The sequence below is a fragment of the Haemaphysalis longicornis genome, unplaced genomic scaffold (genome assembly GCF_048455015.1).
Source record: "Haemaphysalis longicornis isolate Haplotype H1 unplaced genomic scaffold, Haemaphysalis longicornis Haplotype H1 scaffold_8, whole genome shotgun sequence".
NCBI classification, from domain to species: Eukaryota; Metazoa; Arthropoda; class Arachnida; order Ixodida; family Ixodidae; genus Haemaphysalis; species Haemaphysalis longicornis.
Genome location: NW_027526445.1, coordinates 25963648 through 25978849, shown reverse-complemented (window position 1 = coordinate 25978849; position 15202 = coordinate 25963648). Strand labels below are relative to the sequence as shown.

The 15202-nt window shown below is 47.7% G+C and overlaps 2 protein-coding genes across 2 annotated transcripts; one reads left to right on the top strand and one right to left on the bottom strand.

The window, feature by feature from the left end:
• The first annotated feature begins 2569 nt into the window (after positions 1 to 2569).
• Positions 2570 to 3334, top strand: LOC144148224 (uncharacterized). Its single transcript, XM_077679801.1, has one exon. The coding sequence runs from the start codon at positions 2570 to 2572 to the stop codon at positions 3332 to 3334; it is 765 nt and encodes a 254-aa protein (XP_077535927.1).
• Positions 3335 to 3539: 205 nt separating this feature from the next.
• On the bottom strand, positions 3540 to 7772 carry LOC144148223 (uncharacterized). Its single transcript, XM_077679800.1, has 4 exons — positions 7639 to 7772; positions 6146 to 6506; positions 5293 to 5495; positions 3540 to 4014 (listed from the first exon to the last, which is right to left on the bottom strand). Exons 1-4 carry the CDS (start codon positions 7770 to 7772, stop codon positions 3540 to 3542), a joined length of 1173 nt encoding a protein of 390 aa, XP_077535926.1.
• Between the last annotated feature and the right edge of the window lie 7430 nt (positions 7773 to 15202).

Genomic DNA, 15202 nt, shown 5'->3' with positions numbered 1-15202 from the left:
TTGTGTATTGTTCCGAAAAGGCGTGGCATTTGGCCGGATCCAGACATCAAACTCAATGGTGTCTCAATTCCAGTCAGAAATGAACACAAGTTTCTCACTACTTAGTCTTTTGTTAGTTTAGTTACAGCTACCAAGACCCCACCACCACGGTGTCCAGCACGGTCACATCTGAACACTGAATAGCCCTCTGAGAGTAAAAAACTGTTCCGAACGGAATCGTTCAACCACGTCTCCGTCAAAATTACAATATCTGCGGAAGTTGCATCGATGGCGCTTGGCAAGTCATCTCGATTGAGAACAGCACTTCGTATATTTGTGAACAAGATGTACGTACCAGTATTCGGGGTGTGTGCGTGTCGGCGAGAGCTCACTGCGGCTGAGACGATGGAAGGTTCGGCTCATTTATTAGAACTTTTGTTGTGGTCGCGATCACCCACAACTGTCCTGCACTTCCGAGCGTCATCCCACTGATATAACACGTCGTTAATCTTGATTTTATCGTAAGCGAGTCTTACTTTTCCACCAGCTTTTGGCAGGCTCTATCGACATTGCCTGGACAAACACGCAAGTCAGTCTTGGTTCTGATCACGAAATCATTAAACTTACCGTCAAAGACGTCACCTATAAAGCCCATATAGGTTTTGCCCGAATCACCGACTGGGACAAGTTTGGGAAGACTCGAGCCTGTAGAGAAAAGAACCCGGGGTCGTCCTACGATAATACACCCTTTAAGAAAGCCAGCGCCGCCTAGTGACGGACGCACCAACTGCTCTCGTCCGCCATTACTTGATTTACTTGCCAGCGTGCGGCATGCACACACGGTACGCCTCAGCGCTCAGTAGCTCGAGTTTACTATCTTTTGTACTTTTTGCGGCCTCTTGCACCCTCCAGACGCTAGTCGTCATCGTCTGAACACATCCGCGATGCCAGGATGCTGTTGCGTGCCTTTGTGCAGCCAGCGTTCCACGAAAGACGCGCTCGGAAACAAGGTACGTACGCACTCAGTACATACGTGACGCTAGAACGTGCCGTAGCAGATCAGATGTATGAACGGAAAACATGCTGGCCATGCGTACTGAAAAACCGCTTGCATCAAAAAGAAGGGGAGGTGATCTGTTTAAACCATTGGCAAGCGTGCTGCGCTGCTGGACGAGTGCGTACTTTCCCTGGTCGTGGTCGCTGAGTGTTCGGGCTCGCCGTGAGCACTTCGTGCGAACTGCTCGCGCTTGCTTCAGTTTTTTTTTATTATCGTTAAATACTACGGTTAGGAGCAGTTTGTGAAGATTAACTGAGAGCTTCTCTAGCATGGGCTGATGTGAAGTCATTGGAGGTAGATATTTTCATGTTTTAAGCGCGTTGAATTCGCCCGATGACTTTTGCGTCATATTTCCTGTTGGTCTCAATGACTTTTCAGTTAGTTTCGTGAGCGCGCTACTTCTACGTTTTCAGTCAAAGTTCTGCTTCGCATGTAGTTTTCACGGTAGGATTTTAGTGAGCTCGCCAAAATCGCATGTGGTTACTACTCAACGCCCGTTCATAGTTTTTATGGTTATCAGCCAACCTAGAAACATTGTACTAAATTGTACCTTTTCTTAAAGGGATAAAACCATGAATAGTATAGAAAGCAACTACGCGATGTTTTTTTTTTTTGCTTCTCTGGGCTAATGCAATTTTTTACCCCTTTCTTAGGTTTCATTCCTAGGATTCCCAAATGATCCTGGCCTGAAAAAAAAAGTAGATTGTGGCTATACGCCGAGATCAAGGCAAGAAATTTCAAATAACCAAACACACGAAGGTCTGCTCAAAGCACTTTGTTGATAGTGACTTCTTCTCAAACTACGCATCCGGTAGAAGACGCCTGAAAGAGCATGCTGTGCCAAGTGTGTTCAACTTCCCGTCAAAACGTCCTAAAGTACAACGGCCACCCCCTAATCAACGCTGTGCAACAAATGTGCAGCAGTTCACAACCCAACGTCAAGGAGCTTTTACTGGGAATGGCAACTTTGATTAGGTGTGTGCACAAGATGTAGATCTCCCTTCCTCGGACGAACCAAGCAACGAGGACACTGAAATGAGCAGCTTGGAACAACAGTCATCTGTTTCCAGCCAAGGCTGCCCATTCTGCAATGAAGCCAAAACTGCAGCGACACAGAATCAGCAGCTGCTGAAAGCAGCCCAAAATGATCTAAAAGCCACGCAGAACGAACTGTTACGTGTTAAAATGGAACTTCTAAAAGCTGAAGAGCTAGAAGAGGAGCTGAAGGCTGCTAAGTTGAAGGTTTTGCAAATTACGAGGGAGTTAGAACTGATGAAGGAGGTGGCAGATAAGCTGCGGAAAAAAGCCGGAACACAGTTTTCCATTGAACGGTTCAAGCACAGCGATGAAGATATGCGTTTTTATACTGGCCTACCATCATACACGGTGTTCCAGTTTCTTGTTATGTTCTTCAACCCTGGCTTACAACGGGAGAATGTGAGAACTTGGCCCACACCTCGTTCAGACCCACCAAAAGCAGGCAGACCAAGGAGTCTCACAGTGGAAAATGAATTCTTTTTGTTTCTTGTGAGGATGCGCCTCGGACTGTTCGAAAAAGACTTGGCAGACAGATTTTGCGTGTCGATTGCTACCGTTTCAAGCATATGCATAACTTGGACAAGCTTCGCTTTTATCAAGTTGTCACATCTGAATTTATGGTTTTATAAAGTAAAATTGCTTGAAGAGATGCCTCCAGCTTTCAAGCCCAAGTACTCCTCAACACGCGTTATCCTGGATGCAACTGAGATAAAATGCCAGGCAGCGAGCTCACTCGCACTTCAGTCGGCAACATATTCGCACTACAAGTCTGCGAATACGTTTAAGGGTTTGGTCGGCATTTCACCCGATGGCACCGTGACTTTTGTGTCAAACCTTTTGCCAGGCTCCATCTCCGACAAGGAATGCGTGCGTCAAAGTGGTTTTTTGAAGCGTTCTTTTGAGGAGGGTGACGTCGTAATGGCTGACAAGGGCTTCAAAATCCAGGACCTACTAGATGACATCAAGGTTCAGCTGAACACACCACCCTTTCTTACCAGAGAGCAATTCTCGGAGGAGGAGGTGGAAGAGACCGAGGAAATCGCGTCCCTGCGCATACACGTGGAGCGACGCATACAGCGAATCAAGAACTTCCACATCTTCGACAGACCTATACCGCTTTCCCTGGGTCCTGTCATCAACGAGATGTGGGTGGTGTGTGTATTGCTGACAAACTTTCAGTCTCCCATTATACGTGCACCAAGTGACCACACACCTAATGACACTACCCCAAATGACTCAACACCAAGTGTGAGTGAATAAAAATGTGTTTATTCATGGACGATTCATCCACCGCACAGGAGCTGGAGAACAGAGGAAGAAACTCTGAATAAACAAACACTAAATATTTTGAATAAAGCAAATTTGTATTTTATCTTTATGACACCTCTGTGCTTGCAGTGTGAACTTGCAGCACAAAGTGTGCTTCTCCTGACTAGCAAATTCTGCATTGCCCCTTTTATCACATTTATTTGGCCAAATAAGGCAGCAAAACAGAAAAGAAAAAGTTGTCAAGTTTAGGCCTGGCTACAGCCCAGTCCTGCTCGCAAAACCTTATGCGCTCAACAATCATGAACTGGTCCGAAAACACGGCAAAATCTGTCCAAGACAGGCCTGCCAACGCCATCTGGCCGAGCACTTGAAAGTAGTAGTCATGGCTACGGTCTAGCCTGAAGATGCCTTGATGGTCTTTCACCATGTAAAAGGCCTCTTCTATTTGTGAAACTGACTTGCCCTTTTGGCTGTATGGGCACTTAACCTCAAGGAGGCCATGCATAGGTGTCTCTGACGGATCAAATATCAGCCTGTCTGGCGATGCACCCAGCCACGGACATGAAGGGTCAACCACCAACCCACATCTAAAGGCTTCAACATCGTGTCCTCTGGTCTTCATCACCGACACATATCGGTGAACTGCAGGTTGCTCGTTGCTGATGCCATATCTGTAAGAAAAAGTTGCATCAGTGGTGCAAAACAATTTCAAAAAAAGCTGGTGGAGGGGGTGTTTATGCGCCAAACCTGAGCTATCATGCCGTGTAGAGGGCTTGGGATTAATTTCGTCCGCCTGGAAATCTTTTGCGTTGACCGAAATCTCAATTAACGGGGATTTTTGTTTTTTGCCTCAATCAGAAAAATGGCTGCTGTGGCAAGGATAACGCATTGTGGTACTCAGCGGCACCACTGAACCACGGCAGGGGAGAAAAAAGAGTACGCAACTGCCACATATGTTGCAAGCATGAAACATTTGCAGGTATACATTGACACTCGTGCCATTCCTCCGCGCTTTGTGTGGGACCTTTGCCTAAAATGCTAAAATGACATGACGACCCTACAGATGTTGTCTCCTAATGCTCGTGCTACATGGTGTGATCAGAGGCGAGCGCACGCTCACCTCTGCTATATGATCAGTGTCATGAGTTCAGGCGACACGGTTTTTGGCGATTCAGCTTCAGGAAATGCTGAACACGTAGCCCATAAACCTTTCACGATACAAAATAATAAAACAAGCATACAGATACATTTGCACACGTGCATCTTGGACCAAATGTTAACTAAATTTTGCACATATGGAGCATAAAAATGCATGCAATTGGTCTTGGCCGATGCATGCGCACATCTCACTTGGTTTACTGGTCAGCCTACAAAAACTAATGCTACATGGGCAACCAAAATTTGGCAACACACAATGCTGTGTCGTCACATTTTTGTAGCCGTGTTGCATTAGTTTTTGTGAGCTCTGACCCAGAAACCAAGTTCACTAAGCCATGAAGCAACTAGTTCACTCAGTTTCTGCCCATTGTACACGTGCACATTTAAAAAATACAAACAAAATGCATGCTACATCAATCTTCAATAGTTGAGAATTTTCTCTTCCTTGTAATGCTTCGAGATGAAGTTGCCAGTAGCAGTCATTGGCCACAGTGCGTGTCTCGCAGCGCATTCAATACTGCTAATTCATATGGTGAAGTGACAATGAAATTTCACAAACGTAGAAAAACAGTCGCTTGAATGTAGGGTCATGCCATGTTCCATTTTGGTGGAAAAAGGAAGTATGTGCCACTGTCAAAAGCTACATCGCCAAATTTAACTTGACCAAGATTACATAACAAGAAAAAAACGCAGGAAGTCACATAAGACTTCCTGCCTTTGCATTGTAAAAAAGAAAGGCCTTACTACACAATTTTTTTATTAGGAAGAAGCCCAAACATTTTTGTACTTACTGGATAGGTCTCACGCGTGACAGATCTTTCTGCGACGTAAAATTTTGCAGTCCTTTATCCGTCCACGTAGGGCGTTTCAAGACAACCCCGAAGGACGACGCTGTTACACGCTGCGACCGAGCCTCCTTCCACGTTTCGCTGTTGGCTTGCCGGCGTGTATTCTGCTCCAGGGCCGCAGCATCAGCAGGCGTGATTTCCAAGCCCTGAACAGAAATGTTGGGAAGAGGTTGTTGCTTGTTTGGCCTAAAGTTTCAAGTGGAGCAGACCCGTGCTATTATGGAGATTAGTGGAGCACGAAAAAAAAAATTGTTATACGAGATTCAGCAGCACAAAGCCTTAGCCACTGCGCCACGATGACAAAAAAGCTATTCTTATACCTATTTTTATACCTTTATCCTCAGTGCCTTTTTTTTGGTGTGATGATTTAAGTATCGATCACGTTACACCAACCTGCCCAGGCAACCACCGTTGCAAGTTCCCTGCCCAGTACTGGTTATGACGCAACTTTAGACTGCATACTTACCTCAAGGATTGCAGCTTGCTGAGGAAGACAGCTCGCTGAAGTGTGCCTCCACACCGTGCATGACTGGAACAGGGCTGGCCTTGTCGGTGTTGTCGTGGTTGGGGCCGTGCACTCTACCTCGGGACAGATCAATGTCTCGAACCCGTGAGGCACCACTGGCTTCAAATATTCTAGTGGGCTGTCCGCAGGTGTAGGCCCCATTCTTGAGGAGCTCTCAATGAGGTCCCCTGTTTCTAGTTGCCTCGAGAATGGTGAAGGACAGACGGAAGAAAGCTGTGATCCGAGCGTCCTTATACTGGTAGCCACTTCATTGAATGACTCCACAGTCACCCTTGCATCATAGAATTTACTGTAGATTGGCTCCGTTAATCCTTCTTGCCGCACACTTCTCCAATCGACAAACTCCACTGGCATGGGAGCAAGTGGGGTGCTGCGTGGCCTTCGCCATTGCTGCGGCAGCTCTGTGCAGGACAGCTCGGGTGGCGGTTCAGTATATCCCTGCTGCTTCAGTAATGCCAGCAGATTTAGGGCAGCCCTGCTGTGACTGCAGGCACCACTCTTACCGGCGGGGCATTGGCACGTAGCTTTTGTCACGGTGCCACCAGGCCCCAGGACCACGTCCACTTCATAGGGCTTTGAAGTCTTTTTTTGGCTCCTGAAGCACTTGCATTTCACATGCACATCCCCAGGGCTGGAATGAATACAGAACAAGTTTAATGCACTCATTCCGTACATGTGCACTAGTGAAAAACACTGCCATTTTTTACCCGCATCAGAATATTAAACTGAGTAAATGACATGCATGACATAGATTTTATTTCTGTGAATAATAAGACAATTTTATTTCTGTGAATAATAAGACAAACACCCAAATATGTCAAAACATGGACGCTTTGAAACTCTACAAAGGGGGCAGTTGGCAAGGACCATAACAATGATAGTTTCACTAATGTGTGAGACACCAACAACCTGGTCAAAAATTCTGGGGAGCTTGGGCCTACATTGGTTCTTACACGCTTTTTTAGAGGTAGTAGTGCACACATACTACCTCTTATCCGACTTCAAAAATGGTTTAAAACTCGGTGTTTGCAGGGGGAGGGGCCGGGGGGGGTTGCATCATGTCCTACGACCTAATATGTATGCGCAATAGGAAAACTCACGAGCATTTATAGCGGTTTTAACGTAAGCCACCTCTCACAACCACCGATATAGTTTTCCTGCCTATGCCAGCGCATGTTTTTGTAAGCTTCACTAGGCCGCGAAGGGTACACAGGTTATGCAGCGTCTGATCGGAACGTAGAGCCTAGAACTATGTACCGATTATTTTGTGTTTTGCTTCTGCGCCACGCTGCGTGCGCCTATCGCCGACACCTAGAATCATATGTTCGACGAGTTCCCCATGTGACTGCTCGTTTTTGAAAATGATGATGATGGTTGGATGTTAATGGCGCAAGGCCACCGTTTTTGAAAAGGATTGCCCTTTGAAATAAATGCCTACATACTAAACGACCTGCCATTCAATCGATTTGCGCCCAAGTTTCCACGTGTACTAAGTTACAGATCCCTCGCCGCATGCTTTGTTGCCATGCAGCTTTTGTAGGGCGAAGGTTCGCTCGAGCGCTGAAGGGAGATCGAGCGGCCGTGGCTGAAGCCTTTCGTCAGCTTTGCCGCTGACTACATTACGGAGCTGACATAACGGCGACGTGAACGACCTACACGCACCCATTTGTAGCCGGGAAACAACGCGGCAAAGCCTTTCCTGAGAAGCTATGCTGACCGTTCACATGCAGTTAACCAAAATCAAATATATTAATGTACTGTACCTTGCCGATGATGAAGCAACGCGCACAGACGACGGGTCGGCATACGACTCCGAGACGAGCTTGTGGCTGCGCTCGCAAGTACGTCCGGACGAACTGGAAACACCCAAACTTTCGAAGTAGGGGCCTAATCGCATCTCTGAAAACCCACCCGGTAGCAAGGATAAATCCTTCGACCACTCAATCGGGTCATTGGGCATTTTAACAGAGTGCCGGGTCAGATTAGCTCGCTTGCGCACCACGCCGGTATTACGCCGGCTGATAGTAGAGATCAAGTAATGGCCGACGCCAAGTGAATATCGATGGTGATGATAGTAAGTTACGTTGCCAGACTGACTTTTCTAAAGGGTGTATTGGGCCGCTGAAATAATGAAGGATTGCAAAACCCACACCCAAACGATTGCTACTACATATTTAACAACCCACGTGGATACGAGACTTCTCCACCTGTGGGAAGCCAGGCGAAGCCTTACAAGGAGATGGAAAAGACAGAGGCACAACAAAAAACTCCGCAAAAAGATCGCTCAAATCAACAACCAAGTGGCTGAATACGCCTTGTCGTTATGCAAGGAAAACTGGCTTCAACTTTGTGACGGTCTGCAGGGAACCTTATCCACCAGAAAGGCTTGGTTTCTCTTCCGTCACCTGATTGACCCTCTAACCAGCAAGGGGGAAACCAATCGCCATATGATCCGCACAATCAATTCATATCAAGGAGACTCGAACAAGCTCCTCAAGGATCTCGAAACAAAGTACCTCCAGACCGAAAAGAGCTACCACGCACTACCTTATACAGGAAAGCCGATTGAAAGTCTCGCCAAACCGTTCCAACTGTACGAACTCCGGGCTGTAATTTCCGAAAACAAGCGCAACAGCGCTCCAGGACCCGATCACATCTCCTACAAACTATTAGCCAACCTTGACGACGAGGCTCTCGAGACCTTGTTGGAGAATTTTAACGACTTTTGGACTAAAGGCAAGATCCAAAAGCTGTGGAAAACAGCAGAGATAAGATTTATTCCCAAGTCAGGCAAATCCCCGCATATTGATAATTTGCGGCCAATATCCCTCACATCGTGCGTGGGAAAGGTGATGGAAAGGGTTGTGCTCAACCGTATGCAGCAATACCTGGATGAAACCCAGCAAATGCCAGACACCATGTCTGGATTTCGAAAGCATCTCGGAACCCAGCACCTGCTGATTCAGCTAAAAGAAGACATCCTCGCACCCGCCACTCGACACTCCCCGCGAGCAATACTAGCGCGCGACCTCAAAGGGGCTTGTAATAACGTGTCACACGAGGCAATTCTAAGAAACCTTAACAACACAGGATGCGGGGAGAGAACATACAACTACATTGTAGACTTTCTTTCAGACCGCACAGCCACACTCAAAATCGGCGATATCACCTCAGATCCCATCACCCTCGGAAGTAGAGGTACACCCCAAGGCTCGGTCCTCTCCCAGCTCCTATTTAACATCGCGCTCCTGGGTCTACCGGCAAGGCTAGACTGTATTCCAAATTTAAGCCATGCGCTCTACGCAGATGATATAACAATTTGGACTGGCCTTGACTCACTCGGGAGACTTCAAGACTGCCTGCAGCAAGCTGCCGATGCTGTACAGCAGTACGCAGAGGAAAGTGGACTCGAGTGTTCCCCACAGAAATCAGAACTCTTGGTGGTCCGGTGTCGTCGCGCTAAAAATGACAAAGACAACATCGAAATAAATTTATAGGGACACAAAATTACGCCCTGCATCTCAATCAGGGTGCATGGGGTTTTTGTGCAAGCAGATACAAAATGGAACATAATGCTCCAGCGCCTGACCAGAACGACCGAAAGAGTTGTGCACATGATTCGTAGAGTCACAAATAGACACCGAGGCATGAAAGAAGAAGATACCATCCGTCTTGTCCAGGCCTTCGTTCTATCGAGGCTAACATACGCAGTGACCTACATGACTCTAACCAAGACAGATAGGGAAAACCTTAACACCCTCATCCGTAAAGCCACGAAGCAAGCCCTTGGGATCCCCATGAGCGCGTCAACCAATGAGGTCCTACGCATCGGCCTGCACAACACGGTGGACGAGCACATAGAGGGCCACCTCTTCAGCCAGAAAGCGCGGCTTGCAATGACACAAACCGGCCAAAAACTGTTGAACAGAATGAAATGGAGCTCCCCAAACGTGAAGCCGAACAAGCAGCTTCCTGATCGGTGGCGGCATAATATCTTTTCCAACCCACTGCCAAAGAACATGCACCCGGTTCACCACAGCGGTCGACGAGAAGCTAGAGCGAAAGCCTTAGACAAAAATACGGCACCCTCCCGGAAACGGTCTACACGGATGCAGCCACAATCTGTGGTAGAAGAGCAAAGACAGTGGTAGTCACCACAAAGACAGAGCTTCTTGTCAGTGCCACCGTACTAACCGCATCAACCAAAGAAGCGGAGGAGTTAGCGGTGGCACTGGCCCTCACGCAGACGGAAGCCATGGTGGTCGTAACAGACTCCCAGGAAGCGTGCAGGAGCTTCAGGTCGGGTTGGGTGGCACCAGCAACGCACCGCATGCTCTCAACCAAATTGCCAGACAAAAAAGTAAGGATTGTATGGACGCCTGCACATGCTTCAATGGAGGGCAACGAATTTGCCCACCAAAAGGCCCGAGAACTTGCCGACCAGGCCTCGGAGGATGTGGAGAAACCTCTACCTCTTCTAACGTACCACGAAATAACACATTACAAGCTTAATCGACGGACTTTCCCGCTACCTCACCCAAACCTCACAAAATCTCAAGAAACAACACTTAGACTCCTACAAACCAACACCTTCCCGCATACAATTAGGCTTCACCGGATATCCCTCACCCAGTATCCAGCAGAATGCAAATACTGCCAAGAACCTGGTACACTACGACATATCATCCTAGAGTCTCGAAAAAACATGCACCCACCACACCTTCCCCGCATTTCAAATCCCACAGAGCAGTGGGAGACACTGCTGTCCAGCCCCTGCCTCTCGGACCAGCTCCTGCTCATCGAGAGGGCAGCCGCTGCTTGACAGCTCATGGATTCCTGTGAAGAGGGAGCCACTCCTACAAGAACACCGTAAACGCTCTCACAATAAACGTTTTCTCTCTATCTCTTTTTCCTCGGCTGCGCTATGCCATATTTCTTTCTTTTTCGCCTGGTAGCTGCTGACAAATCTTCCCATACCAAAATAGTGCTGCCTTTGAGTTTAAAAACAGTCTTTGAAAATCAAGCCTTTCTCGCAGTAATTCCTTCCAACACCACAGGTATTGATCTGCCGTTTTGCTTCCTGCCAATCCTGTCTATGCACCCAGCACGTTTTTAAATACCCCTTTAACTACACTTTGCATTAGATCATCAGCTGTTTCCCCAGGCTTCTCGGCAATTCCAAACACTAGTACGCGGTGGCGTAGGCAGGGGGGTGCTGAGCGGGCTCCCCCCCCCCCCGATATTTTTCCGGCCGGCGCCGTGCTGCCTGTATTCCTGGTAGATATCCTGTGAACAAAGGCGCATAACTTTCGGACGTGCCACTATTAAAAAATTACACCATCTTCCCGTAGGGGAACCCTGAGTAGTATGCGAAGCAGCCATGGGGTCGACTGAAGTTCCCATTAGTTTTCATTTCGTCGTTTCCGCTGACGTTCAGCTCCGCGTGCCTTCTTCGTATCTTCTTGACGTAGTTTGAATGAGTGAAGAACAAAAGGCGCGTTCGTAGCACATGCTTCCGTCTCGGTTTGTAGCGCAGTGGGCGCCACGTACCTCCCGTACGTGGCGCTCCTCGGAAACCGGGCGTCGCCTAACTATTTCTTTTTATAGTGGACTGCGCTGACGTCAGCCTAAACGCTGACGGGGCTGAAGGGACGCGCATGCGCAGTAGAGTGTGGACGGCGGACGACAAGTGAGGGAGGGACACAGCCCCGCGCATGAGATGCTCCGCATCTAAAATATTCACGACTCCATGCCTGTCCTAACGCAGAATACAGAAGTATCAACGTACAGAACGAGTGAAGTATGACGGAAAAGGAAAATCGACTGCGTGCTTTCTCAGCAAACGGCAATTTTGGGTAACCATCAATGGGCTGTGCCAATTGTAAATGCACTCCAGTATTCAACGATAAGCCTCTTCGATTATCAGTCCCGGGTCATCCACGGACTGCTCGAGACGCAATGCGGCACTTTATTTTTCCCATGTATTCCTGTGGGACTTCCGGTCTGAACGCAGTCCTCAGACTGCCTGCGGACTCTCCAGGACTGCGAAATCGAGGATGTCTGATACCGTAGTCCTTTTCAAATCGAACGATAAAACAAGAAAAAATTTAAAAGGTATTTTGCGTAATGTCAGTGCTAGAGGACGAGTGCGTAACCCACCTTCCATTTCCTTGCTAGTGAGAGAAACAGTGTGTAATAAATTTTCTGCATGCGCACTGTGGTTAGCAAAAGTGGTAGCTCACGTATATATTTCTCTTCTGTTATGAATAAACTTTGGTTAGTTCGCACTTCACTCTTTTCTGAGCACTGATTCTGGTCTGCGGTTATCCTCTATACGTTAAAAGCTCCCCCTTTCAAGTATGCACGTAGCTGCATACTTGACGAGCTGCATACCTGGACGACCTGGCTTGAAGAGTCTGTGGCCTGTCAGCGTATGTCAGCTGGGCACGTAACTGGCCATTGCCAATCGATGCATTCAGCGTTCTTCACACTTGTGACTGGTTCTTACTGTGAATTGTTGGCGTTTCGTCTACACAAACATGTCGGTATCATGCAAAGGCGGGCAAAAGGAGCGCCTCAGTAGCTTTTGCTGCGTTTTTTACAGTGCAGCATGTCGCCGGCCAGAGAGATTTGTGCACTAAGGTGCACTGTTCAGTCTGGAAAGCATGCGTCGTCTTTGTTTTCGAGAGAATGCAAAACTCGCCTCTAGGTTACACCAAGTACTCTCCCTCATGTCCTCATAGCTTTTTTCGAGCACTTGTAGTTTTTTTAAAGCAGCCTCTAGTTTGGAACTGCCAAATGTAGAAGCACATTTTACTGGAAGGGGGAATGGTTGTGACGTCTAGAAAACTGGTGGCTGCCGGCTGCACCGCACTTTGCGTTGATTTGTGCGCGTGTGCCACGTTTTGGCGGCTTGAGGCTTCATTGTCGACAACAGTAGGCTTACCGACTGTGCATTTACAACAACAGAAGGGCGGGACGCCATGTAGCGTTTTTTTCTGAACAGAGAACACTGTTACAAAATGCACTCAACTGCCCTCGAGTCCATGTAGCGACATCTTGAATTCTACTCTCAACAACTTGTTAGGTATAAAACTTCGCTGTCTTTTACAAGAGGACCATTTGGGAGATTGACAAGAAGCACTGTTTCTGGCTCGCGTGTTAAGGTATTAAAAATCAGCTTTTATGAGAGACCGAGACTGTTTTGGGTGCACATTATTCAACTCAAACCCAGGGTGGCATAACATTCTCCCGTTCTCAATCATGTAGAGAATTCAAGAAAGATGACTCCATGCTTTTGCGTTTTGTCGTCCCTCCCAGGGTCTGGAATCGTTTTCTGATTTGTCGCTCCTTAATCCTTAGCTTATTTCAATTCTTCAAGCATAGAGTGGAAGATTAAAGCTGCCCAGCTGTTATTTCACTCACAAATGAAATGTGAAACGGAAACCTGCGAGTGGCTTCTGTTGTGAGCAACACAGCGAGGCTGTTTTCAGTCTCTTTCGGGCAAGCCAGATCAAATCCACTGGATGGTAGCTGAAATCTTGAATACTATGTATACATTGAAAAGATATTATATATACATATATTTATCTATACATAAATGTGCATATATGAACATGATATGTATATAATGCAATTAACCACTGTAATGAGTGGATGTCAATGACAAACGTTTGACGTGTAGACCCTTGCTTCATCTCACCTATTGTGTTGCCATTATCATTTACCTTTGGGTTTTCTTTTGAGACGGAAACATGCAGCCTTGGGGGAAAAGTCTGCTTTTGAGGCCGTAATATTATGCTCACTCGGACAAACGCCAGACATGCATGGTTACAAAGAGGGCATCAGCCATGCATTTGCAGATGTAAATAAAGTCCTGACATTTTAAAGGGGATGCAGATTTGCACCCACCCAGACTGCTTATGTAGCATGCCTTTTAAAGCAAAGCTTTTTACCTCTACCCCCCAGGGTTCTTCGCGACCGTTGGTGTCAGCACACAACTCCCGCGAACAAATAAAAGAAGCTGCTGGCAGCGCCAGGAATCAAACCTGAAACTAATATAGTAACGGAACGTAAGCCCGTTGTCTTACCGACTGAGCTACGAGCCCACGTGGAAACGGCAAAGACAGGCGGTGCACTCACCAAGCACGTCTGCGAGTTTACCCCCTGCGTTCTCGCTGAAGGCCACGTGATGGCGTCAAATTACCTCTCGCGCCGCTGTGCGCTCCGCCCACAGTATGTGTAGCGGCGGTGTGCGCACCTTGATCATGCACTAGGACTTACAAACATTAAAGGAAGCTCACACCAACGTATGCAATCTCACTTCTAGTACGCCATAAGATAAAGCCTGTGGCCTCCAGTGTTCACCTTGAAAATCAGAGCTCCTGGTCGTCCACCCTTACGCCAAACGGCATCAAGGGGTGCACTCGAATACTCCTTGATGGCCAGTCCATCACTCCAGGCCCCATCATCAAGATCCTGGGCCTACATCTCCAGTCCAACACCAAGAGTGACGATCCTTGCAGCGCCTCAAACAATGCATCAATAAAATTATCCACTTAATCAGGCGAGTTGCCACCAGGAAGCGAGGCCTCAAGGAAGCCATTACCCTTCGATTATTACGTAAGGGAATCATTACGTCATTCCCTATCTTCTCGGCAAGAAAAAACATAAGGATGCTTGATATAATGATTATAAATTCGGTTAAGCGGGTCATTGGTTCTCGCTAGAGTGCGTCCACGGAAAAGCTGGTCAGGATGGGGCTCCACAACACGGTGGAAGAGCTGATAGAGGGCCACCTTTCTAACTAAGAGCTCCGATGGATCGCCGAATCTTTCAACAGATTAGCTGGGCAGCACTGAATGTCACTCTGCGTGATGTGCTCCCGGACTCTTGGCGACAAGAACTAAGATGCTCCCCCCTTTACCTTGAAATATGACCCCCTCATACCACGAGGGTCGCGGACAAGCATGGGCTCAAGCGCTCAGCGCTACCCTCGGCGGGGATCATACACTTATCTACACAGACGCGTCCCAACATCGAAGGCAGCAGTGCCCCATCATTGCTGTTGCCATTACAACCAACCTCCTTGCGTGTGCCTCACTCAAGACCCAAGACATGACGGCAGCAGAAGAGGCAGCCATCACCTTAACTCTCGCTGAACCATGAGTTCGGAAGGTAATCACCGATGCCCAACATGCCTAGCAGAATTACTAGTCGGGGTGGGTGTCCCGAGCTGCACTGCGTGTGCTAAAGAAACACTGCCCTACCGGTTCCATTCAGCTAATCTTGATGCCTGCTCACGCTTCCATGGAGGGCAACGAATAC

Excerpts from the sequence above, each read along its gene's own strand:
- LOC144148224 (XM_077679801.1), top strand. The coding sequence starts at position 2,570 with ATGCGCCTCGGACTGTTCGAAAAAGACTTGGCAGACAGATTTTGCGTG.
- LOC144148223 (XM_077679800.1), bottom strand. The coding sequence starts at position 7,772 with ATGCGATTAGGCCCCTACTTCGAAAGTTTGGGTGTTTCCAGTTCGTCC. Across the intron at positions 5,496-6,145 it reads GTAAATTCTATGATGCAAGG|GGCTTGGAAATCACGCCTGC; the intron begins GTGACTGTGGAG and ends ATTTCTGTTCAG. Across the intron at positions 4,015-5,292 it reads TCACGCGTGAGACCTATCCA|ATATGGCATCAGCAACGAGC; the intron begins GTAAGTACAAAA and ends TTTTTCTTACAG.